Source organism: Lipophrys pholis (assembly GCF_963383615.2).
Source record: "Lipophrys pholis genome assembly, chromosome: 18".
Taxonomy (NCBI): Eukaryota; Metazoa; Chordata; class Actinopteri; order Blenniiformes; family Blenniidae; genus Lipophrys; species Lipophrys pholis.
In genome coordinates this window covers 9,537,425-9,561,799 of record NC_137646.1, presented here as the reverse complement: position 1 = coordinate 9,561,799, position 24,375 = coordinate 9,537,425, and the positions used below count along the sequence as shown (strand labels likewise).

The 24,375-nt window shown below is 46.9% G+C and overlaps 1 protein-coding gene across 2 annotated transcripts in view; it reads right to left on the bottom strand.

Annotated features, from left to right (window-relative positions):
• Positions 1 to 24,375, bottom strand: part of pde5ab (phosphodiesterase 5A, cGMP-specific, b) — a gene marked incomplete at its 5' end in the record, with an annotated part of 88,931 nt that overhangs the window by 45,224 nt on the left and 19,332 nt on the right. For both annotated transcript variants that reach the window (XM_080486624.1, XM_080486625.1), the window contains one exon: positions 15,137 to 15,204. In XM_080486624.1, coding sequence (XP_080342750.1) covers positions 15,137 to 15,204 — 68 coding nt within the window. The remainder of the gene's footprint in view (positions 1 to 15,136; positions 15,205 to 24,375) is intronic.

Below are 24,375 nucleotides of genomic sequence, written 5' to 3'. Positions count from 1 at the left end.
CTGTGTCGTACTTCTGTGCCAGAGCCGCGCTCAGGCATTGAGCAGAGAACCCTGCCTCAAGGAGGAACTCTTTGTCCTTATCTGGGTACGCCAGACAGGGTGCCACGCAGAGTTTCTCCTTCATGAGGCGGAAGGATTGTTCTTGGGGGGCTCCCCACTCAAAGGCCTTGTCTTTGCGGAGGAGTTCTGTGAGGGGTCTGGCAATGTCCGCATAATCCTCGATGAATTGACGGGAGTAGTTGCAGACCCCAAGAAAGCTCCTCAGTTCTGACACATTAGTTGGGGCTTTGATGTCTTGGATGGCGCGAATCCTCCCCGCTTGGGGTTCGATTCCGTCAGCGCCAACTGTTAACCCCACGTATTCAACCCTGGTACGGCACCACTGACCTTTGCGAAGTGCCAGTTTGGCGCCTGCCGCCAGGAGCTGGTTCAAGACGTGTCTTATCTCGGCTAAATGCTCCTCAAAGGTGCAGCTTCTCATGAGGATGTCATCCACATAGATGAGGTTGCCTCGGGCGGCGGCGTCACTCATCGCTTTGTGGAGGAAGATGTTGAACTCAGATGGTGAGTTTGAGTAGCCGAATGGGCACCGGTTCCAGGTGTACTGGCGGTTGCCAAAGGAAAAAGCAAGTTTGTACTGGTCAGATGGATCCACTTTCATGGTCCAAAATCCATTTGCCACGTCGACTGTGGAAAAGAAACGAGCACCTTTTACTTTGGCCAGCTCCTGATCCAGGTGGATCATGGGCCAGCGAGAAAGAGGAACCTGTTTGTTCAGCGGGCGATAGTCGATGGTAAGCCGCCATTTACCAGTGGGTTTTAATACTGGCCAGATTGGCGAGTTGTACGTCGAGTTGCACTCTCGGATAATGTTCTTCTCTCGCAGTTTGTCAAGGATCTCCTGGATGGATTCATAGGCAGCCAGCGGGATTCTGTACTGGCGTACGAAGGATGGTGGCGCCATTGGGTCGGTAGGAATGCGCACTAGGTGAAGGTCTGTAACCCCACAATCATGTGCATCCCTAGCAAAGATCGCTTGAAATTCGCGGAAAACATTTCTGAGTGCTTCTCGTTGTTCCCGTGTCGTGAGAGCATCTGCTTTTTCAAGTTGCTGCTCAATCTCTGACTCAAAACCAGAGTACGGTTCCTCCGGTGCAGACCCTGGCTGCCCACCGGGGTTCTCAGCACTTTCTGGTTGAGTCGCCAGCGCGTACACTATCATGTCACCTTCGGTGCTGAGGGTTGAACCACAGATTGCCTCCTGTGCGAGGGCTTCGTGACGAGCAATGGTGATCATGCGGGTGGGGAACGTGTACAACACCTTGTCGAGTGTCTCGTCCCTGATGAGGGATGGAGGTAGGTCGCCAATGACGGGCACCCTGAGCTCGAAGTCGTGAAATGAGCTGTCGACCAAGACGCCTAGTGGTTTTCCCGCATTCACCTGAACCGGATTGTGGGTCAGGTTCTGGACTAGCAGGTAGGCTGAGCGGTTGGTTAGCTCTAGAAGGGGTGTGCCACAAATTGTCAGGCAAAGGTCAGAAAAGCACGGTAAGGGTTGAAAGAATGCTTGTGGGCCAAGCATCCTCTGCCCCTTGAGCAGTGCGAGACGGATTGGGAACCCGGCTGTCCGTGCTGGAATTGTGGCTTCCAACTCACTAGCAGCGTGACACGCCTGCGGGATCGTCTGACCGGATGCCATTTGCTCCGGCTCGGTCGTCAGATGCTGCGTGTCCGCGCTCGCCAGTGACCACAAAACCTGGTTCACGGCGTCCAGCTGGACTCCAAGCCTGACAAGGAGATCCGCTCCTATGTGACAAGGAGGGCGGAGCTGCGGGACGACACTCATATAGTGCATGGCTTTCTTCTGCCCTATCTGCACGGAGAGGGCACATACACCAGTTGCTTTGATTAGTGTCTGCGGCGACCCTGCAGCAAGCAGGCGATGGCTGTGCTGCACTTGGACAAGGAGTGCGTTGTGTTGGCACAGATCCTTTAGAAGATCGGCATCAATGGCAGATTTCTCTGACCACAGAGCCAAGAGTGTCTCTGGGACCAAGGTCCCATTCAGGTGTACCCCCCCCACGATGTGGGGATTGTATAGTGGAGATCCATCGTTCGCCAGTGCGCATAGGAATGATGGATGCTCTCTCAGAGACTGATAGCTCCTAGACTGCCGCGACTGCTGGCCGTCAGGGAGCATGACAAGAGGGGTGTTTGAGCCAGATTCTTTGGAAGGCGTACACATGGGATTAGAACTTCTGGACTCGATGGCAGCGTTCATGCTGTCAGAAGAGGGAGGGTCCATGTCTGGACCGATTCGAGTCGGGTTGCGTACTTGGGCCCAAAGGTACCCGCGACGGCAATCGATCAGTGGGGCTAATCGGTTAAGGAGATCTTGGCCAATGAGTAATGGTTCTGTGTCCAGCGTGGTGACATAGATGGGATGCACCAAAGACATCTCTTGGAAAGTGACATCCACCCAGACGCGTTGGGTGATGGGTGAAGTGTCCTGAGTGAAGCTTCTGATGTTAATGCTGCAAGCTTCGACCTGCAGTGGCTTTCCAAGAGACAGCAGAGCTCTCGCAAGCTCGGCGAAGGTGGCTGAACACATTAGGCTTATTTCGGACCCGGAATCTAACAGCGCGAGGGCGTTTACACATCCTCCCACCACCACGGATGTGTAGATGCGGTTGGCGTTCTCTCGGTGCACGAGATTGCCTAAGAAAGTCAGGAACGGCAAATCGGTGGACTGGGAAGCTGTCGTTCTTGAACGTTCTCCCGCCTCACCTGTTTCTCCCCCCCACCCGACAAGGTAAACCTTGTTTGTGGTGGGTCGGGGCCGCCGCTCTAGTCAGGAGGGAGGGGGCCTACGTCCCCGTCCCCTTGAGGGGGGGTGGCGCCCCCTTTGGTTGGACAGGTCCAAGTTCTGTACAGCCTCTTTGATGCAGGTTTGAACCCACTGCTGTAGCTCAGTCTTTAACTGGTCAGCTCTGTAGCGACCGTGGTCCCTTTCCGAACCTTTCATTTTCCACTTTGAATTCGGGTCGGGCCCTTTCTTCGGTTGGAAGTTTTGTTCTGACCTGGCCCATTTTCCACCCTGTTGATTCGGTGGAATACCCTTCTGGCTCTGTTGTCCCCCCTTTTGATTTGGTTGTGCGCCTTTCTGCTCAGACGGAGAGGGTGTACCAGACCCTCCTCCAGCATTCGTTCTGGGTGTCGGCAACTCATCGCCCTCAAGCCTCAAATCCGTGTTTTCCCTTGGCTCCATTTCCAGGACCCTCTGGTCAATGTCAGGCTTCTTACCCGGGCATTGACGCAATTCCCACACCATCTGCGCGTGCTGGCGCAGTTCCTTCATGGTGGGTTTGGCGGTCCTGCAAAATAGAGCCACATCGAACCTCCCACTGTCGTGGAGGTTGTTGACAAACAGAGACTTGAAGGCGTGATCTTCCTCCAACCCCGGTGCATTGCGGCCTTGGAAGTAGGCCACTCGTAGGCGCCTGTAATACTCCTTTGGAGGTTCAGACTTCCGTTGGGTGATCGCGAATGCACCAAACGTTGCCGAAGCAGGGTCATTGTACAATGAATACTCTTCCCGGAGAGCCTGGCAGAGGGTGGAGTACCGGTCTCGGGTGTCTGGCGGCAGGGATTCCATGAAAACATGGACTGTTCTGGACGTTGTTTTCCAGAGAAGCTTTAGCTTCTCCCGCATGGAAGGACGTGCGATGTCGAGGAGGCAGCGTTCAACCTCACGGAGGTAGTCCTCGATACTCGCGTCCTTGTTGCTCGGGTCAAAGCGTTCGATGTCCTTTGCGAGGGATTCGAGCTGGCGGGTCCGGACATCCCACCCCCTCACGGGACTGGGGCCGTCAGAGTCCTCTGACGACAGTTCCCCGTGGACTGCTGTCTGACGCGGGTCGGGGCCGCTAGGGCCATACAAGGGAGGTCTACTGGGGTGTAGAGGCACCCTCCTGGACCCCTGCTCCCGACTGCTAGCGTCGCGTGGGGGCTGCAGATGGGAAGGAGTGGCGGAGTCGTCGAAGCGCACCGTGCTGCGGCTGCGCGTGGGCTGAAAAGAATCACCATCTAAGCTATATGAGGCGTCATACCTCTGCGTTGTGGCGCATGAGGAGTCGATAGTGCCAGACCTCTCTGGCGAAGCCAGATTACGACGACCCCAATTAGGGTCACGTTGCGCACCTAGGGTGGCAGTGTAAAGCTGGTGTCGGAGATTTTCTTCCCTCTCCATGCCCATCGCGATTAGCGACTGAGCTTCTTCTAGGTTTTCCTTTAACTCCTGGATCTGAGGCTCACTCTCTAGTGTGCACTCATCGACCTTCGTCTCCTTATGAGGAGGCAGAGCCCGTTGCTTCTCGGGCTCTGAAGGCTGATCCTCGTCCTTGGAGGCGTCCAGCTCCTGTCGGAGGCGAGCGTTGTCCTTGGATAGCCTCTGGTTGTCCAGACGCAGCCGATCCGTACGCTCCTCCGCCTCCTTTGACTGTAGCTCTGCTCTACGCTGGTAGAGCAGGCTGATCTGGCCCAGGACGTCCGGCACTGTACGTGCCGGCTTGTCCCCTGGGTTGTTGACAAAACTTACCAGCTCTCGGATCTTTTCTTCGCAAATCTCAACGCTGTAGCGTTCGAGATTTGCTTTCTCCTCCAAGGAGAGACGGACGAGGTGGGACACCACGTCTCGTATGGCCGGCTCAGTTAGCACCGGCGGAGCCTCGGCTCCCTGTGCCCGGGAACTCTTACCCTCCATTGAGTGGTTGAGATTTACGCCCGAAGTCAACAACGTTAGCTGTGGTTAACGGCAAATTAGCTTTGCTACTGCACAGGTAACGGCTGTACCTGTGTCTTACAAACCTCTCGGTTTCGTTAATTGCTCGAGCTGCACCCTATCCAAGTTAGTCAGATGCGTCTAACACCTTGGCGAGCAATATTGTTAGTGTCTATTAATCGTAGTCAGAAATCTTAACACAGCGTGTTAATCATGCGTAGAATGCAGGGAAAGCAAGGCACTAACCACTTCACAACTGATTTCACACCACAAGTGACTTTGTTCGACAGTGCTGAAAAAGTGTATCTTGAAAACCAATTCTGGGAGAATAAAGTTAACGGCTACACCTTAAGTGAACGATTCAGGATTATTTTGTGCAGTTATTCGTAACAATGCTGGTTTACAACAGCCTCACACGGGGCACCATTATGTTGGGGTCAGCGTGTGATCAGAATATGCAAATTACCCTAGTGGTAGGCTACCGGAAGGTTCTACCCTGTCAGAGGTAATTTACATATAAACGAATCGCCAAACAGAAGTAAATTGTTATTTACGGGTTGACAATTACTGATCACTAGCGGTAGGCCACCAAAGTAATGGATTACTGGAGTAATAGATTACTAAGGTAATGTACCAAGTGTAAGTTATGCAAAGCTATAAAGGTTGATTGGAGTAAATAGTCAGTTATCGGCCAACAGCTTTGAGCTAAAAAGGGTCGCCTGACGGGAGGAACCTCCACGGGGTCCAATCGCGAAGGCGGTCCACCAGTGGCACGACCGGTCAACAGGCGTGACGGGTCACTCCTTTGTTGACAACTGCGGGTCAGTGGCGTGACCTACCGAAGCGCCTGTGGACCCACAGGAGGCGACTCGCTGGAGTAACCGGGGAAAAGCTCAAGCTGCGAAGGCGTCACAAATGGCTATTGACCTATCAATGAACAACGGTACTTGATTACGAGTGATGATTAAATTACGGAGAGCAACCTATGATTCAAGTTATCAATGAAACAAACCTGCGATTTGTAAGTCAATAACTGAGGGGAGGCTGAATTACTTCGGTGGAGTGGACCACCGAAGGTGATCTGCAAGTAATTTAGAATGGATTGTTAATCAAACAAGTTTGGTTATTTATCTAATAACAATCGGGAGTAATCAAGGAGGAGTTGGAATTAATTAAGTAAAGTCGGGGTTTACTAATTAAATACAATGAGTTATTTGAATGAGCTAAACCATTGAAATTGAATTAAATGCAGTTAGGATTATTAATTGGATAAACTTGCGCTTTATGAATTAATAATACTGGATAATTGGATGCTGAGATGCACGAAAACCACTTAAAAATGATTAAAAGCACTCTTGAGTATTAATTGAATAAATTGACTAATTTATTAATTAATAAAGCATACCAATTATCTATCTGCAACAAAAATAAATGAACAATAGCTTAGAGACAATTCAAGTTGTGATTAGGTTAACTGGGTAGCAGATCAATCAATAATAGTGCGGGTAATTAACCACAGAAAATGCGATGAAACACTTAAAATTATTTAAAAGCAATGCGGGTTATTCCCGTGGAAAACCTGCATTCATTCGCCAACGCCTCCTAGGTGTGTTAAATTACCCAAAGCGTTAAAATCATTGAAATTGATTTAAACCATTCAAACTATTAATCAATTGAATATTACCGTTACTTAATCAAAGTCGGGGCACCAGCTGAAGTTAGGGTCTTAAACGAAACATCAGTCTTAAAAAAGAAAGTTCAATTAAAATGTTTAAATTATTATTTCTGATTGAAATGATAATCGCAATTTAACTGAAGCAGGAAAGGAAGGCTGTAAATCCGAGCACTGACTGTTACAACCAGCAGTTGTCGCTGAAAAGCACACAAAAACCACCAAGAATCGTTCAATTCAACTATTAAGTGTTTATTAACAAACGTCTATTCCTAAATCATCAATCTATGAATCACATCTAATCAATAAACATCAAGCAAGATCTCATAAAACAACACAATACAAAACAAAGCCAGCTAATAAAGTGTGTGTGTGTGTGTGTGAGTGTGTGTGTGTGTGTGTGTGTGTGTTCGAGTGTGGGGGAGCGATGTGTGTGAGTGGGTGTGTGTGTGTTCGAGTGTGGGGAGCGATGTGTGTGTGTGTGTGTGCGGGTTTGTGGAGCGAAAGGGGCGTGACTTGGTGAGAGGGTAATGACCACGAACGTCCACCAGAGGGAGGTAGACGTCGGCGGTCCGGTGTAATCACCCGATCTGGCCACTAGGTGCGCGTCGGCGCGCGGGGCAGTTGTGATGACTTAATGCAACCACCAGATGGCGGTACGAGCGGTTGCAATTACCCACGCGACTACCAGAGGGCGCCAAACGGCTCGGCGACCCGGCGAGGAAATCGATGTGATTACCCACCCGGTCACCAGAGGCGCTCGGCGTGCTCTGCCTGGGATAGCGTGACGTCACTGAGCTCCGCACGGGCCGTAGCCGTCGGGAGCGCGCCGGATTCCTTGTGGCCGAGAAATCCGAGCCGCAGTGAACTACACACGGTCCCAGGGACGCACTGAAAGGAGGCGCTTGGAGGCAGCGGCGGCCGTACCGTGCGCTGGTTAGTGAACAGGGAAACAGAGGAGAAGAGGAGAGAGAGAGAGGAGAGAGGAGGGGGTGTCTGACTGTGTACACTGACGCGACCGCCTCAGCTTACACGTACAGAGTCCAAAAACGGCTGTTCAGGCAGATATGGACTCTGGGAGCAGAAGCGTGAGCTGAGGATGAGGAGGCTCGCGCGTGCGTGCGATGATTCGCGTGGATGGCCGTCCACGCGTAGACACAAAAGTACTCAGAAACAGGGATCGGCGTCCCAAAGTTACAAGTACCAACAATAAACACACAGCAATAATAATATCACGTTATTCTAATTCCTGCCCAGACTCTAAGCCTTACTTGGTTGGACGAGGGGGAAACGTGCTTCCGTGGCCAGGTGAAATCCGTCGATTTGTGGCCGCGGGCGGTTCTCTGGCGTCCCAGAAAATAGAGACCTGACGTGGACTACGGAGGGGAAACCCGTAGTGTGATCCGAGGGGCGATCAGCAGCTTCTTGCGATGAGGGGGGGAGTGAAGAAGCGATGCTCAGGTCGGTCTGCAGACGAGCGTGCGGTTGCAGCGCGCGCTCGGGGTCCGGAGGATGCAAACAAAAAAGGAAGAAAAAAAAAGAAGGGGAAACCAAAAATAAAGGGAATTCCCGCTTTTCTTGAGCTCGTCCAGCGAGGTGAAGAAAATTCAGGCCCGGTCCAGGTGCGTTAACACGAGGCGCTTTGTCTCCTTACGAAAAGGTGCGTCTGGGTTGACGCGATTTCGTTTTGGAAGAGGCTGGATCTCTTCCCGGGCCTGAATTTATACCGTTATGATGTCTTCCGGGCTCCCCGCGGCGTTGGCCGTGGTTCAGCCAATCCACGCGGGGTTGGCTTGCGCGTCACCGGGCCGGTGACCCGGTGATGACGGGATTTTGGGTCCCCCTGCCGTCGAGCTGCAGTGCCGCAGCTAGAGGAGGGGGGACCCGGGGGCCCCCCAGGGGGGGGTCATGTGATCAATGGCGAATTTTCCAGGGTTGAGCACATGGTTTCTTTGTTCTCAAAGAAACGTGGCTCACCCCCCTCCTCGCCCCCCCCCCCCTTCCTCATGAGGGTGAGTGAACAAAGGATTTTGGCTCCAACACCAGGCTGTAATGTCAGTAAATTTGAGTAAAATACAGACTTTGCTTATATCATGCAAATGCAGTGCAAGAAACACAGCAGTGGGGGGAATTCACAAATTACCATTGGTCTCCAGGTACTAATCCCCTTCGAATTGGACAAAATATGGAAGAATCTCCAAACCGTGAACGTCACTCGTCCCATTGCGTCACGTAAAACTGCTGGGTTGTATCGGGGAGCTTTCACAAGTACGAGTACGAGTATGAACACTCCGCGCAGTCTTGTACCAGACACACGATCCTGGTATCTGTAGCGGCACATTCCTACGTATAACGTCATAAAGTTTTGGTACCACAACATGTTTTACTGCTCAATGTCATCTCCCAGATTCGGAGGTGAAATCTGTAGACATGTTCAATTCAAATCAGTTCAACTTTATTTACATAAAATACAAATGCAACACAGGATGCTGACGTCAGGGGCGTCATGCACAGATCCGTAGCTACATAGTCGGAGGTGGATGGTACTATAATATGTCATGTACATCTGTTTTCTGCTGAGTCGGACTCAGTTCTACAAGGTTTCCAACTCTTTTAGATTCCCACAAACCTATTCTTTTACATTTAGCCTACTTTATGATCTGTCAACTTCTTTGGTTGTGTGTCTGGTTGATTGTAGCTTCATATTCTGCTGCATTGCGATTGGTTGGTGAGTGGCTGTTGCCGCTCGCTGTGCATTGAGTCGGTGGTTATACGACCATGACACTGAATATAATAGGTAACGTTAATGCTCGCCATTTCTCAAGAGTTTATTTTACTTATCTCACAGTTGAACATTTTTCCACAGCACCACTCTGGTTCAAACAGTTAGAATATCATATCAGCATATCAGAAAGAATGACAATGTTTTTTGTTTTTTTTAAATATAACAGGTGATGCTAATATATTAGCATCACCTGTTATATATATATATATATATATATATATATATGTGTATAAAGTAGCTATATATAGCATACTAGCTATGTCTTTATACCATCTTTTTCTCTCCTTGTCTTCAGGTCTGTCCACAGCTCTGTTTATGACTGATGACAGTTAGCATTTAGCATTAGCATGCCAGAATGAATGTGACTGATTCGTTTTGCTGAAGGTAATAGTTGATGGTAATGCTAGCTTCATCTTGGTAGTTTTTAAATCTCATTGCATTGATCCATAAATCTACCAACAGATGTATTTCAGTTAGCATTTAGCAACCCTAGAGCCACACAATGCAAAAAGAGTGAATGCTGATCTAAATGTATAGAGAGCTAATGCTCAATGGAAAGTGTGAACATGCTCTGGGTGAACATACAGATTAAGATTGAGATTAATTGAGTTTGACCAGTTCTGCTATGTTCCTGTGGGCTCACCACCTGTAGGAAGGTTCTTAATTGGTGCAATGTGATCTGGGTGACGGTGCTCAGACTGTCACCCCCGCCACCCGGAAACGAATAAGCGGGAGAAAATGGATGGATGGATAGATGGATGGATGGATGGATGGATGGATGGATGGATGGATGGATGGATGGATGGAGTTCTGCTATGTGATTAGCTGTGGTAGCTAACACCAGGAATGCTAAATTAACCTTCTCTTTCCAAGAAGTAAAGTAGAACACAGAGAAGAACAAACCTACCATGAATCTAATATAGATGTTTATGGACATAACGGAGATGGAGACCTTTTAGAACGATTCGTAGCGAGCCGTTTCCCAGACGCCCTAATTAGGAGTAATTCCTCAAGTCTGAGCGAAGCTGAAACGTCCTTCTGAATAATTAAACATGTGGTGGTTCATTAGAGAGGCGCAGCAGGGGCGCTGCACCTGAACCCGCGGCCCCCCGCTGGCGTCGCACCACCCGAGCCGTCAGTCACATCTGTCAGCGCTTAATAAGCCTGTTTGTTGTCTTTTCTGGCTCCCAGTCAAACACACAGTCAGCTGCAGGCGTGCAGGATAAATGATGGAAAATGGATATATAAACATAACATGAGGTTAAAGTGAGAGCCAGCAGACTGCGGTGTGTGTGTGTGTGTGTGTGTGCATGTGTGTGTATGCATGCGTGCGTGCGTGCGTGTGTGTGTGTGAGGAAGCTATATTTGTTGTATGTCTAAAATAAAATGATCATTTGGGTGGGTGTAAGAGAAAGTAACTAAGTAAATGTACTCAAGTCTTTCTGTACTTTTTTACTTTTTTCTTGGTGGTATTGGAACGCTATCAGTGATTAATCTAAATGTCGTAGCTCACTGTTAACTTTCAAAAACAGTAAAATACAGAATAATGAAGGGTTACACTTCAGACTGATGATGAGAGAAAAGCAATATCATTAATTACAGTATTGTATGTTGTGTTCTTTAGATATTCCTTCTGTGTTTTTATTTTGTTGTTGGTTGTGTTGTTTGTAAGTAGAACATATTCTCGGTTGTTCATAGAATTTATTATAGGATAAGAATAATGGTCCACTGGCTTCAGCCTCCTCCTTTATTTGGTCACTTAAAGTAAACAGTGTTTGTTGGTGTTTGTATTATTGTATTTTCTGTGTGTTGAACTGTGACCAGAAATATTATATACCAGAGTTATTGTGTGATAACAGATGCTTTTCTGCAGAAACAAGTGTAAAAACTAAAGGTTTTCCTATTATCCATCATATTTCAATATCAAACAGATCTTCTACTATGATGATTACATTCTTGATTAAGGTCCAAAACTGAAAAAAAAAAAAGAATAGAAATATGATAGGAACATTATGAGTAGATCAACAGCTTCTGTGTATAAAAACTGAGCAGATTTTAAATTATAAGCCAAAACCTTTTCACTCAATCAGAGACCATGATATCTTATAATGTTGAAACAATTAAATAACAAACTATGTGCTCACTGTGAAACAGCAACTCAAGTTCTAAGTGTTCTATGTCTAGTTCCTTCTCAAAAAAACTTTCCAATCAAACTATAGATCATTCATAATTTACTTCAAAATAGTCTTTTTTTTCTTGCTGTTGAATGAGATCAAGAAAATGTTCATCAACCTGAATGTTCTGGAACCAGAAGCCTTCAGGGGTTAGTGTCTTGTCACTGATGAGCAATCAGAAAATCATCATAGAAAAAGACTGAGCTGGTATATATTTCAATAAAACAACTATTTCTAATACTAAATGTAGAGTGAATGTGATGAAAATGGCAAGTGGCAGAATGGGGGGGGTGGGGGTTTATTGACCCAAAGCATGAAGTTATCCGGAATGACATTCCTGTCATGGGTTGGATATCAAAAATACACGTCCAGAAACGCAGTAATTGTACCACTTTGTCGTCCTGCGGCTCCCGTGAGGCGGATCAGCGCCGGATCTGCTCGGCTGGAGCTCCAAACAGACACCGCGGCTCAGCGCTAAAGTCAATATGAAAAGTGTCTTGCGGTTCCAGACGGTCAAAGCTAACGTCCTGCAGGGCCCCTCCCCTCCGACGGCGGCCCCGGTGGGACGGAAGAGACCCGACGAGCAGCTTAAACCGAGACTTTGTGGCTCAAGAGAAACTTCATCATGTTTGGCTTTTCTGCACGTTGACTCAATGCTGAGCTTCTGTTTGCATGAAGAAGCAGCAGCAGTGGAGGAACGTCTGCAGGGCTTCAACACGCCAGATAAAACTGTCAGAGTAGAAAACTGAGCAGATCTGACAGGTGTGTTACTCTCACATACTCTCTCATACACATACAAGATAGCTTGTATTGACTTTATGTCTCTGTGGTCGATCTCAGCCAGCAGTGGGTATGAGCACAATGGTAAAGTCGATAAAACCTGACAGGAAGACTCTTTGTTACGCCGTGATATATGAAGATTAAACTGACTCGGTGCAGGTTTTCCAGGTTTTTAATGGCTCGAGGATCCGAGACCACGTTAAAGACCAGGCTGGCATCACAAAGTCAAGAAAGATCTGGGATCTGTCGCTGTTTCACATTTAGTTCAGTTGAAGTTGCATCAGTTCATGTGAGTAAGAAGCTCACAAAGACATCACAAAAATAACAAGAAAACACACCTAAACAATCAGAGAAAAACCACAAAGACATTGTCTGAACGGAGACAGAAATATCTACAAAAATACTGAATTACAGAGAAACATTAAAAAAAGACCACAGACATAAAAATACTGAAAAAGAGACAAACGTCCTGAAGACACTAAAAAGGAGACACAACAAGACTCAAAATTACTAATAAGTGATGACAAATGAAAATAATATAAGAATCAACACAAAAACATTATTTTAAATCTAATTTAAAATACTAAATAATAAAATGACCACAGGGAGACACGAAGCTGCCGTCACGTGATAGAAAATCACCACTAAGCCACTGAAAACAGATAAGACACTTATACCCAATAGAATTCAGAGAAACACCTTTTACACCTTCTGGTCGAGAGGTAATAATAGATTCAAGAGATTGTAAATTCAGAGAAGTGACGCTCCAGTGGAGAGGAGACTTTATCCTGCGCTGACCCCCCACTGTGAGAAAACTGGACTCCACATCTTGTTTGTCCTCTGGACTAGAGTCAAGGTGTGTTGGCGTCCACAGGTCCGGCCCTGCAGAGCCAGCATGGCTCTGCTTGCTTCACCACACCTCAGTCTAATCTTCTTGTCTTCACCAATCTGCTCACAGGCAGCATGGTGGTCCTCCAGGACCAGACTGGGGACCCCCAGTGTAGCAACACCTCAATAAGTGGTCTGAAGACTCTTCACAGTCAGAACGACTGACTCCCACAAACACTGTCTCATAGGAAATCTGCCTACAATTAACAAATCCATCAAACTGCAGTGTATCTCTATGATCGTATATCAACGGAAGGACAACTATAAGCAGTAAACATACGTGGCAGAGCTCATATCTGTGAGCTGCAGGAAGACAGATGCAATACACACATAACTGTACAGGCACACAAACACAATCCAATTCTGTTGGGTGTGCTGACGCTCAGATTGAATTGTCAACGCTGCGTAGCAACAGTGGAGGCCAGGCGGCCCTGGAGACCAGCGGGGCCACAGAGGAGGAAGCAGGGAGGGAGGGAGGCTTTCTATCTCATTGCATCTCAAATCAGATTAGATGGTATTGACTCCTCCTGGCTGGGGCGAAAGCTCATGTAGAAATCTGTGCAGTTGGAACCCAGTGCAGGCCTTTTCTCCTTCCTCACTCAAACCATAAACTTACTGAGGGGTCGGTACCGTTACACTGCAGCCACAGTATTACTCATCCCTTAAAACACAGTGCCACTATTAAGAACCCAGACATGGTTCCCTCCAAGGCTTCCTTGTCTGACTTGAAGCACCTCCAATGAGAAGCGACCAGGCACTATGAACACGCAAAAATAGAAATTCTTTGTGTAACTGTTTGTTCCAATATGGCTGCATCAAAGCTCTGCACATGCTGCAGAGCAACACAGAGTAAGAAATAATACTGTTTATCTTGGTTTCCTTTGAGGAGCTTTAATTTCTATGAAAATACTTCAAACTGCCTCCTGTTACCATATGAAGAAGGGTAACATCAGGCCTGAGTCACAGTGTTGGTTTCATGTCTGTACTGCGATGTCAGCTCTGGTTGTACTTGGCCTCGGATTGGGAAAGAGATCAGTGGTATGGAGTAACACTAACGCGCATTAGGATTGCATCTCAACACATCCCAGACGAGGCAAAACCAAGGTACTGGACAGGTCACCATACCAACACACCACCAAACACACACACATGCATGTCAGCAGAAACTTGTAGTACCAGGAGCAAACAGGCACAGAGAGAAGATCCAGCTCCACTGAGAGACCCGGTCACCATCTTCTGAGGCAGCAGGACAGACTGCTACACCGTGTACTTCGACATACTGTACAAGTACTCTGATCAAAAACAACCCCATAACAGAATGAAGGAATAATAATCAGAGAGAATGACTCATAATGTCAAATGGATGTTGAAATGCAGAGAAATAATTGAACCTTTGCCTCCCGGCAACACAAAGACTTATTTTCAGTCGGTGAGCTTCATCTACTGCAGCAAACTGCGACTCCACATATGCAACTAATAGAGCTGTCACATCCAATCAGGGTGCATGTTGACCTCACCACTCTGTGTGTGCGTGACGGAAGGTTGTTGGAAACCTTCCGGACCTCCTCCAAGATAGTAAGAGTCTACTTCATCCAGACCAACAGGTTTTGATTGAGGAACGGCAGCATGTTGAGCCAGAACAGCCTAATGAGAACTAGAGCTTCGTACCAAGAAGCCCACAAGTGAATGTCTGGGATTTTGGCAGGTGAAAAAGGTGGATTACTTCTAAAAGTCCCCAGCGGCTACAAATCAGCTCCATGAATGTATGAGTTTTGGACAGAGCTGCTCCATCTTGTCTTTGCTGTTTCACTTGAAGTGAGTGAATGAGCACAATAAGACCTTCATTACTGCCAAAACAGCTCTATTTTTTGGTTTCTGCTCCTGCATGATGAAAATGAACCACTGTGCAAGTGTCCGTTACACCAGCGTCATCGGAGGGCCTCTGCGGGAGAGTTTGCAAACTGAAGGAAACATGAACACGAATCACTTGGGGAAACAGCCGGTGTACTCCTCAAGGCTGATTTAATCACGGGTGTCAGTTGAGGGGATCCTCTTACCTTTTGGGGGCATCCAGGACTTCGCCCAGGTCCTCGTATTCCATGTGAAAGACACTGGAGAAAGAGTTCTGCAAGAAGAAGAAAGGCTGTTCAGTTGTGTGAGCTGTTGGGAGTCTGTAGTTGACTTACAGAGAGCAGCAGCTCTGGTAATGAGAACAAGAGCACTAGGGCCTGAATCACTCCTGCTGCAGCTTCTACAAACAGGTGAAACGGGTGAATTGTGAAGCAGCGTTTATCGTAGTGAGGGACATTTCCTCAGCTGGCCCCCACAGCTCCTGTTCGCAGACTTGATTAGGATGTTTTCTGTGCTGCTGCTTCAGCTCGTGCTCTTTTATGAATCTCTTCTCTTGCTTTTCTTTTCCCAACTCATCACCTCTCATGTTGCATGTTTGTGTCGTCTTTTGGTAACTTGAGATTTCTTGGCAGTGATGCTTTGATATGTCTTTAACTTCTGTAAACCAGTTCATCTCCATGGTATCACATTGCATTTTGTGCTTGTGGCAGCTTCAGGCTCCATCCAATGATCCACGATGAACATGTTTGATAAAGCATGTGAACCCTCCATTGAGTAATCCTGCCCGTCATAGTCCCAGTTGATCACTGAGGAAATGAACGCAAACTGAAAGTGAAACAATTTTCTAGAGCGTGTAGGTTAGAACACATTATAGAGGATAGTGGTCTGAGCCTCCTGTGGAATCATGTCTGTTTGCTTCCTGCTCTCTGGCTCTGCCCTCTCCTTCTATCTCCCTCTATCTTCTATCTCCCTCTATCTCCTTCTATCTTCCATCTCTTATCTTGTATCTCTTTCTATCGCCTTCTATCTCCTTCTATCTTCTTCTGTCTTCTATCTCCTTCTATCTCCCTCTATCTTCTATCTACCTCTATTTACCTCTATCTACCTCTATCTCCTTCTATCTTCTTCTATCTCCTATTTCCTTCTATCTTCTATCTCCCTCTATCCCCTTCTATCTTCTATCTCCTTCTATCTTCTATCTCCTATCTCCTTCTACCTCCTTCTATCTTCTATCTCCCTCTATCCCCTTCTATCTTCTATCTCCTTCTACCTCCTTCTATCTTCTATCTCCTTCTATCTTCTATCTCCTATCTTCTTCTATCTCCCTCTATCCCCTTCTATCTTCTATCTCCTTCTACCTCCTTCTATCTTCTATCTCCTATCTTCTTCTATCTCCTCAGTCCAACCGGAGCAGAAAGTCTCCACTCAGTCTGTTTCAGCAGGTTTCTTCCTGTTAAAACTGACTTTTTTCTTTTTAAAAGACTTTAGATTTTTTTTTAAACGGTTTCTTTCCACCGTCTCCTCTGATTGCTCTTGAAATTGTTGGTTTCTCTGTGTTGAAGTGCCTGAAATGACAAGTCTGGCAGCACTGAATTGGTGTTAGGAGTATACGTGGTTTAGTGAAGAGGCGTTACCGTGAATCTTGCTCAACACAGGAAGACCGATCTATTACCCATCAAGTCTTTCCAGAGGAAGAGTTTATTTCCACGTTCCAGTCCTACCTTTGCTTCGCTCCCCTTTTAGGGACTTGTTTTCTCTCAGCCTGAACTTCCTCATAAAGGATCATTCCTCCACGTTTAAGAGGTGGAGACAGGATGTTAAAGCAGGACAAGGCTTCTCTCCCCTCCACCTTTGCACTGCGTGTACACACACCTTCCCTTTGTGGAGCGATCTGTCTAGGTGAGGGTAATAAAACTGCTCAAGAGAGAGAGGACCCAGCAGTGTTATGACATTTATTAGGGTCTTCTGGTAACAGGCGATGGTTTATAACAGGATGACACAGGATAATGGAATTGTTTCCCCTGCATGGAGGAATACTGGAATAAATTTAATCTAATCTTTTAATTTCTTGTTGGCGTCAGTCAAGGTCTCACATGTCGAGGTAGTAAAGTTCATGGGGAGTTATAAAACTCAACAGTTTATATTCAAAGCTCCTGTGCGCTCAACTTATGTTGTTTTCTGGATATACAGCAGATAAACAGTGAGTGGTTGGTGCTTAACAGCACAGCAGAGCATCAGAGAGACAAGAGAGAGAGAGACCATCAACATGAACCACTAAAGACATTTTCCCCCTGATTAGTACATCAATACTAAATCACATCAACCTATCTCTAATAACAGATTATGTACCACAAGGCTTTGAGGTTGCTGTTGTTAAACCTCTTCTTAAAAAATCCAACATTGACCCTGGTGTCTTAGCAAGTTATAGGCCAATATCCAACCTTCCTTTATTTCTAAAATCCTACAGGAAGTAGTTTTCAGTCACAATCAATATCCAACCTTCCTTTATTTATAAAATCCTACAGGAAGTAGTTTCAGTCATTACTCACTGAGTAGCAATGTCCAACCTTCAGTTTGGGTACGTCCAAATTGTTCCTCCTAACTCCTTAACTATCGACTTCTCCTTCACCCCGGAAGTGTTTTGTGTGGCGGCCATGATAAGAACTGTCCGAATTCTCAATAAGCAAAGGAAAGAAGGCTCGTTGCTTCTTTTAGAACCTCCTTTAGCTTAGGAACCACTGATACTTCCTTTAGAACCTCCTGTAGTTTAGGAACCACTGATGCATCCTTTCGCAAAGGAGGCGAGCTCATGCTGCCCCACAATTCCTTGCGGCGGCAACATTTAAAGGGACCTGCTCATCGGAGCGTTCAGGGAATCTCTGTGTCGAAAAAAGGAGCAGATCATGTAAGTTACCAAAGCAATAATCTGCCTTGAACAACTTGAAATCATCTAAAACCCAAATGAACTTTTTGTAGTCCATTTTCAGACACTTGTAGTTCTTTCCCCACCATGGTGGACGTCACTAACTTGCGCTGCCATCACATTATTATGATGTCACTAAGTGAAAGTGCTGTCCGACTGCCACACCACCATGATCACCTTTCACTAACTCCTTTAGGAAGTCTCCTAACACCTTTCACTAACTCATTTAGGAAGCCTCCTAACACCTTTCACTAACTCCTTTAGGAAGTCTCCTCACACCTTTCACTAACTCCTGTAGGAAGCCTCCTAACACCTTTCACTAACTCCTTTAGGAAGTCTCCTCACACCTTTCACTAACTCCTTTAGGAAGCCTCCTAACACCTTTCACTAACTCCTTTAGGAAGTCTCCTAACACCTTTCACTAACTCCTTTAGGAAGCCTCCTAACACCTTTCACTAACTCTGTTAGGAAGCCTCCTAACACCTTTCACTAACTCCTTTAGGAAGCCTCCTAACACATTTCACTAACTCCTTTAGGAAGTCTCCCAACACCTTTCACTAACCCTGTGACGTCATCCACGGGGTTAAGGTAAAGTCCATAGTTTAGGAGTAAGGAGGGACAATTCGGATGTACCAGAAATTTCTAAAATCCTACAGGAAGTAGTTTGAGTCACTATCAATATCCAACCTTCCTTTATTTCTAAAATCCTACAGGAAGTAGTTTGAGTCACTATCAATATCCAACCTTCACTTTATTTCTAAAATCCTACAGGAAGTATTCTCAGTCACTATCAATATCCAACCTTCCTTTATTTATAAAATCCTAGAAAAAGGGGTTTCAGTCAGTTATGTGACCATTTATGTATTAACGACCTATTTGAGTCTTTCCAGTTTCCACTCCCTGGTCAAAGATACTAATGATCTTCTTGTGGCCTCAGACCAAGGACTGGTCCAGTTCTGGTCCTACTCTGGTCTCTGTTCTGGTCTCTGTTCTGGTCTTGTTCTGATCTGCAGCCTCAGATTTGGTTTGGTTTTTCAGATTGAAGACCTTGGTTGGTACGTTTACAGAACCATGAAGCTGGAAGCAGGAATAGGTTCATTTCTCAGGCTGTTTAAGATTCAAGGAACCTACAAGTAATGATGACTATGGTTTAGAAATCTGAGCAAATCAACATTAAATGGAGCTAAAAATGTTTGACACACAATGAAATGTTTAAAGTGAAGCCATCAACCACTGAGAGTAAAGACTGGTAACTAAACTTACTCATGTTGCAATTCATTTGTTTCCCACTAGAAAGTAGAAAGTAGAAAGATTTTGGTGAATGTCAGCCTTCCAGTGTTTTTATGTTGAAATACTCAATTCAACTTTATTTCACACACACACACACACACACACACACACACACACACACACACACACACACACACACACACACACACACACACACACACACACACACACACACACACACACACACACACACACACACACACAGAGTATTCAAACAGATTCCACATACTGCAGTAAAACAGAACCAGCAGGCCAGCATCTTAAAACCTCCTGTGTTATTGTTAGGAAGAGTCCATCTTGCTAGGAAGCGCTGTCATTTACAAGACTCCCCACCGAAAAGCTGCCTGTCCTCCAGGAAAGCCGCGGCTCCCACCTGACAGACTGCAGACACGTTCGCTCTGACACCCGTGTACAGACGGCCGTCTAGGAGATAAGGTCAGTAAAAGTCTCTAATCTCAGAGTAAATGTTTGGTGAGGAAAGAAAGACATGAGGAAGAGGAGCATGTGGGATGTAAAAGACAAGGAGACTGCTGGTCTGGCAATGCCGGGGTCAGGAGAGGGACACACAGGTTTGTATGGCGGATACTGAGTGGATTGTCTCCTTGAACAAATCGAGACAAGAAAAGTAGTTTTTGCCCCTCCAGCACAATATCAAGGCATGAAGCATGAGCAATCAAGCCAGAAATCTCTGTATTCTTCTGGACTCAGACCCAAATAAGCAGTACGATATTTACTAAAGCTTAAAACAGTTTGGTGCGATGAGGCATTGCAGGTATGAACATGATGCTCTGACCTCAGTGACCCAGTGACCCAGAGGTCCAGTGACCCAGTGATCCAGAGGTCCAGTGATCCAGAGGTCGAGAGGTCCAGTGATCCAGAGGTCCAGTGATCCAGAGGTCGAGAGGTCCAGTGATCCAGAGGTCCACTGTTCCAGAGGTCCAGTGACCCAGTGACCCAGTGATCCAGAAGTCAAGAGGTCCAGTGACCCAGAGATCCAGTGGTCCAGAGGTCTAGTGATCCAGGGGTCCAGTGATTCAAAGGTCCAGAGGTCCAGTGATCCAGTGGTACAGATGTCCAGTGACCCAGAGATCCAGTGATCCAGAGGTCAAGTGATCCAGAGGTCCAGTGATTCAAAGGTCCAGAGGTCCAGTGATCCAGAGGTCAAGTGATCCAGAGGTCCAGTGATTCAAAGGTCCAGAGGTCCAGTGATCCAGTGGTCCAGATGCCCAGTGGTCCAGTGATCCAGAGGTCCAGTGATCCCGAGGTCAAGTGATCCAGTGATCCAGATGTCTGGTGATCCAGAGGTTCAGTGGTCCAGAGGCCGAGAGGTCCAGTGATCAAGTGACGCAGTGGTCCAGTGAGCCAGAGGTCCAGTGATCCAGAGGTCCAGTGATTCAAAGGTCCAGAGGTCCAGTGATCCAGATGTCCAGTGGTCCAGAGGTCCAGTGATCCCGAGGTCTAGAGGAACAGTGATCCAGTGACCCAGTGATCCAGAGGTCCAGTGACCCAGTGGGCTAGAGGTCCAGTGATCCAGTGACCCAGAGATCCAGCGGTCCAGAGCTCCAGTGATCCAGGGGTCCAGTGATCCAGAGGTCCAGAGGTCAAGTGATCCAGAGGTCAAGTGATCCAGAGGTCTAGTGATCCAGTGATCCAGAGGTCCAGTGACCCAGAGGTCCAATGATCCCGAGGTCCAGAGGAACAGTGATCCAGTGACCCAGAGATCCAGTGACCCAGTGGGCTAGAGGTCCAGTGATCCAGTGACCCAGTGGTCTAGTGATCCAGAGGTCCAGTGATCCAGAGGTTCAGAGGTCAAGTGATCTAGAGGTCAAGTGATCCAGAGGTCCAGTGATTCAGAGGTCCAGAGATCCAGATGTCCAGCGGTCCAGAGATCCAGCGGCCAAGTGATCCAGAGGTCTAGTGATCCAGAGGTCTAGTGATCCAGTGATCCAGAGGTCCAGTGACCCAGAGGTCCAGTAATCCAGAGATCCAGTGACCCAGAGATCCAGTGATCCAGAGCTCCAGTGACCCAGAGGTCCCGTGATCCCGAGGCCCAGAAGAACAGTGATCCAGTGACCCAGAGATCCAGTGACCCAGTGGGCTAGAGGTCGAGCGGTCCAGTGACCCAGTGGTCTAGTGATCCAGAGGTTCAGAGGTCAAGTGATCTAGAGGTCAAGTGATTCAGAGGTCCAGAGATCCAGATGTCCAGCGGTCCAGAGATCCAGAGGTCCAGAGGTCAAGTGATCCAGAGGTCCAGAGGTCTAGTGATCCAGAGGTCTAGTGATCCAGAGGTCCAGTGACCCAGAGCTCCAGTGGCCCAGAGGTCAAGAGGTCCAGTGATCCAGAGGTCCAGTAATCCAGAGGTCCAGTGACCCAGAGGTCCAGGGATCCAGTGATCCAGAGCTCCAGTGACCCAGAGGTCCAGTAATCCAGAGGTCCAGTGACCCAGAGGTCCAAATGTCGAGTGATCCAGAGGTCCAGTGATTCAGAGCTCCAGTGACTCAGAGCTCCAGTAATCCAGAGGTCTAGTGACCCAGAGGTCAAGTGATCCAGAGGTCCAGTGATTCAGAAGTCGAGTGATCCAGAGGTCCAGTGATCCAGAGGACCAGTGACCCAGAGCTCCAGTAATCCAGAGCTCCAGTGACCCAGAGGTCCAGTGACCTAGAGGTCAAGTGATCCAGAGGTCCAGTGACCCAGAGGTTCAGAGGTCCAGTGATCCAGAGGTCCAGTGATCCAGTGATTTAGACGTCCAGTGACTTGGAGGTCCAGTGATCCAGAGGTCCGGTGATTTAGAGGTCCAGTGATCCAGAGCTCCAGTGACCCAGAGCTCCAGTGATCTAAAGGTGGTCCCGATAAGGATCCAGTTGTATTCTGGTGTTGTAGAAGTGAAGGTTTATCGCAGCTGCTCCAGCATGTGCAACAATTTCCTTGTAAACAGTTGAAAATACAGAAGACTGGTTCATGTTTTCATTTTGAGCAGAATGATTCCTGCAGAGGGAGGATAACATTGTACTGGTGCTTCAGTCATTGCCTCGGCTTTAGAACCAGTAACTTGTCTATGAAGCTCATTCTTCTATGTGACAAAGTATAGAGTTCTCAGATAATCTGGAACAACAACTAAAAGACGAGCTGAGGATGTTCTTCCTGAAACGACTGTGCTGTTATAAAGTGAAATTGACTGATCAGATTTCTGTCAGTTGTCCGATGAATTAATATTATATAATCTCACAAAGTTATGCATTGACAGAGTCGGCAATGTTCTGCCAGCATTCCTTCCTGTCTTTCGCTGTGACATCAGTGTTGCTTTTAGCCTGGATGATGATTAGATTCCTATATGTTTTAATAATGTCAGCTCCTCCATTCATAAGCTGCTCTGCAGGGTTTGCGAGTGGACGGACGCTGAAAATTCCACCCATTTTATGTAATCTGATCAAGACTTAGAAAACATGGGGTTGAATTACTGCGATGATAACCTGCTTCATGTTGATGCTTACCAGGATCATGGATATCTGGTTAAGTTAACCTAGTAATGGAGAGATAGTCTGGGTTTGTTAAGCCCGGTTGGTGGTTCAGGCCTCTGGGCTGAGATATTGGTGATGCTGCCATGAAAGCTTGCTCCCTGGATCCTTTCCGATTAGCCTCAAATCCGTGGTGTCAGGGGGAGTTTGTAAAAACACCCACAGTGCAACAGTTACAGTATATATATGGACAGTTTCATCATATGGACAGTTTTATCATGTATACTCTGCATGTGACCTGGACTGCTGCAAACACCAGTGACCTGCTTCAAGGCAGCCAGTCGAACACTGGAGCATCTGAGCACCTGATTAAGAAAACTGTTCATCTGGAACAAAACAAAGACACTTGAGTTGTGCTGGAAGACTTTGACCTTGTAGTTCACAGTAAGGTTCCAGACGTGGAGCTGCTTCTTGTGGATTATCTTGAAGTGGTCTTGATTCAAGACAACTGAAGCTGCTGGCTGTATTCGCGGCCCGATCCAGCCGACATATTGTAAAACACACTAACACAAAGGGCTTACATGATCAGAACTGCTGTGAAGGATCGAGATGTAAGTACCACTTCATGACAACACCTACTGACGATACTGACTGGCGTCTTTGTTGTTTTGTCAAAACGTTGATGTTTGGTTCAATTTAAGCACCATAATACTTTTTCCTACTCACTAGATCAGAATAACAAAAAGATGCCCGTTTGACTTCAGACAGTTGCTTTTGAACCAAAGAACGATGACTGTCCTCCCATTTTATTTCATCTTTAGTGTGACAGTCTCATGTCTGATCAGTCCGTCCAACCTGTCCTCCAAACAGGGCCACATGGCTTGTTGGCAGAATAAGAAACTGGCCATTACCTTTTTCCACATCAAAGATCCAACAGTGGGTCTGGTGCCTTTGTTTGAAGTAGTTTTAAAGCGAAGGGTAGCCTGGGGTCAAAGGTGGGACACCACTTATTCAGGTCTACACACAGAGACAAACACACTGACATGGAGACTCCACACAATCTGGAGTCGCCCATTAGCCTCAAACATGTTTTTGGATTGTAACAGGAAATCGAAATAATAAGTAAACTGTTGCACAAGCACGTAAAATATGTAAAGTCCAGACAGATAGCGTCACGCTTAAAGGCATCAAAGTATATATGAATTAGGTCCCTTTATACTTCCTACAGTTACTGTGGCCGTGACAAGAAAATACATGTGAGTTGTATTTGCAGTGTTTTCAATAGAACTACATGGTTTTCAATGAGTCCCTTGCTTTGTGCATTGTGTCCTCTTTGTTTTCTGTGTCTGTATGACAAGAATTGAACAAAGACAGTTTGATTGATTACAAAGATAATATAGAAGTAATCAAGTTACCACAGAGTAATGGCCACACTCACTACATAAGGCATCAATGGGCCTTCAGGGTTTGGTTTCTAGACAATAAATAATGAAGCTGATCTGGACCCAGTCCTCTTGTCCTCCATGTAAAAGGATCACTTTTCACAATTCACTTGAAATCTGTTGAACTGGGGCAGAAAATCCCCAAACACAGGACCACAAGACACTCTAGCAGGCCACGGGCCAGGAGAGCCAATATGCTTTCAATAAAAACTGAGACTCTACTCGTCCTTTAAATCACGCGGACACTGCTTTCTATACACCGCTTGTTGCTTTGGAACGTTTATGAAAGCAGCTTTCAGGGCTTGGACGATGTTTACAACAAGAGCCTTCATGCC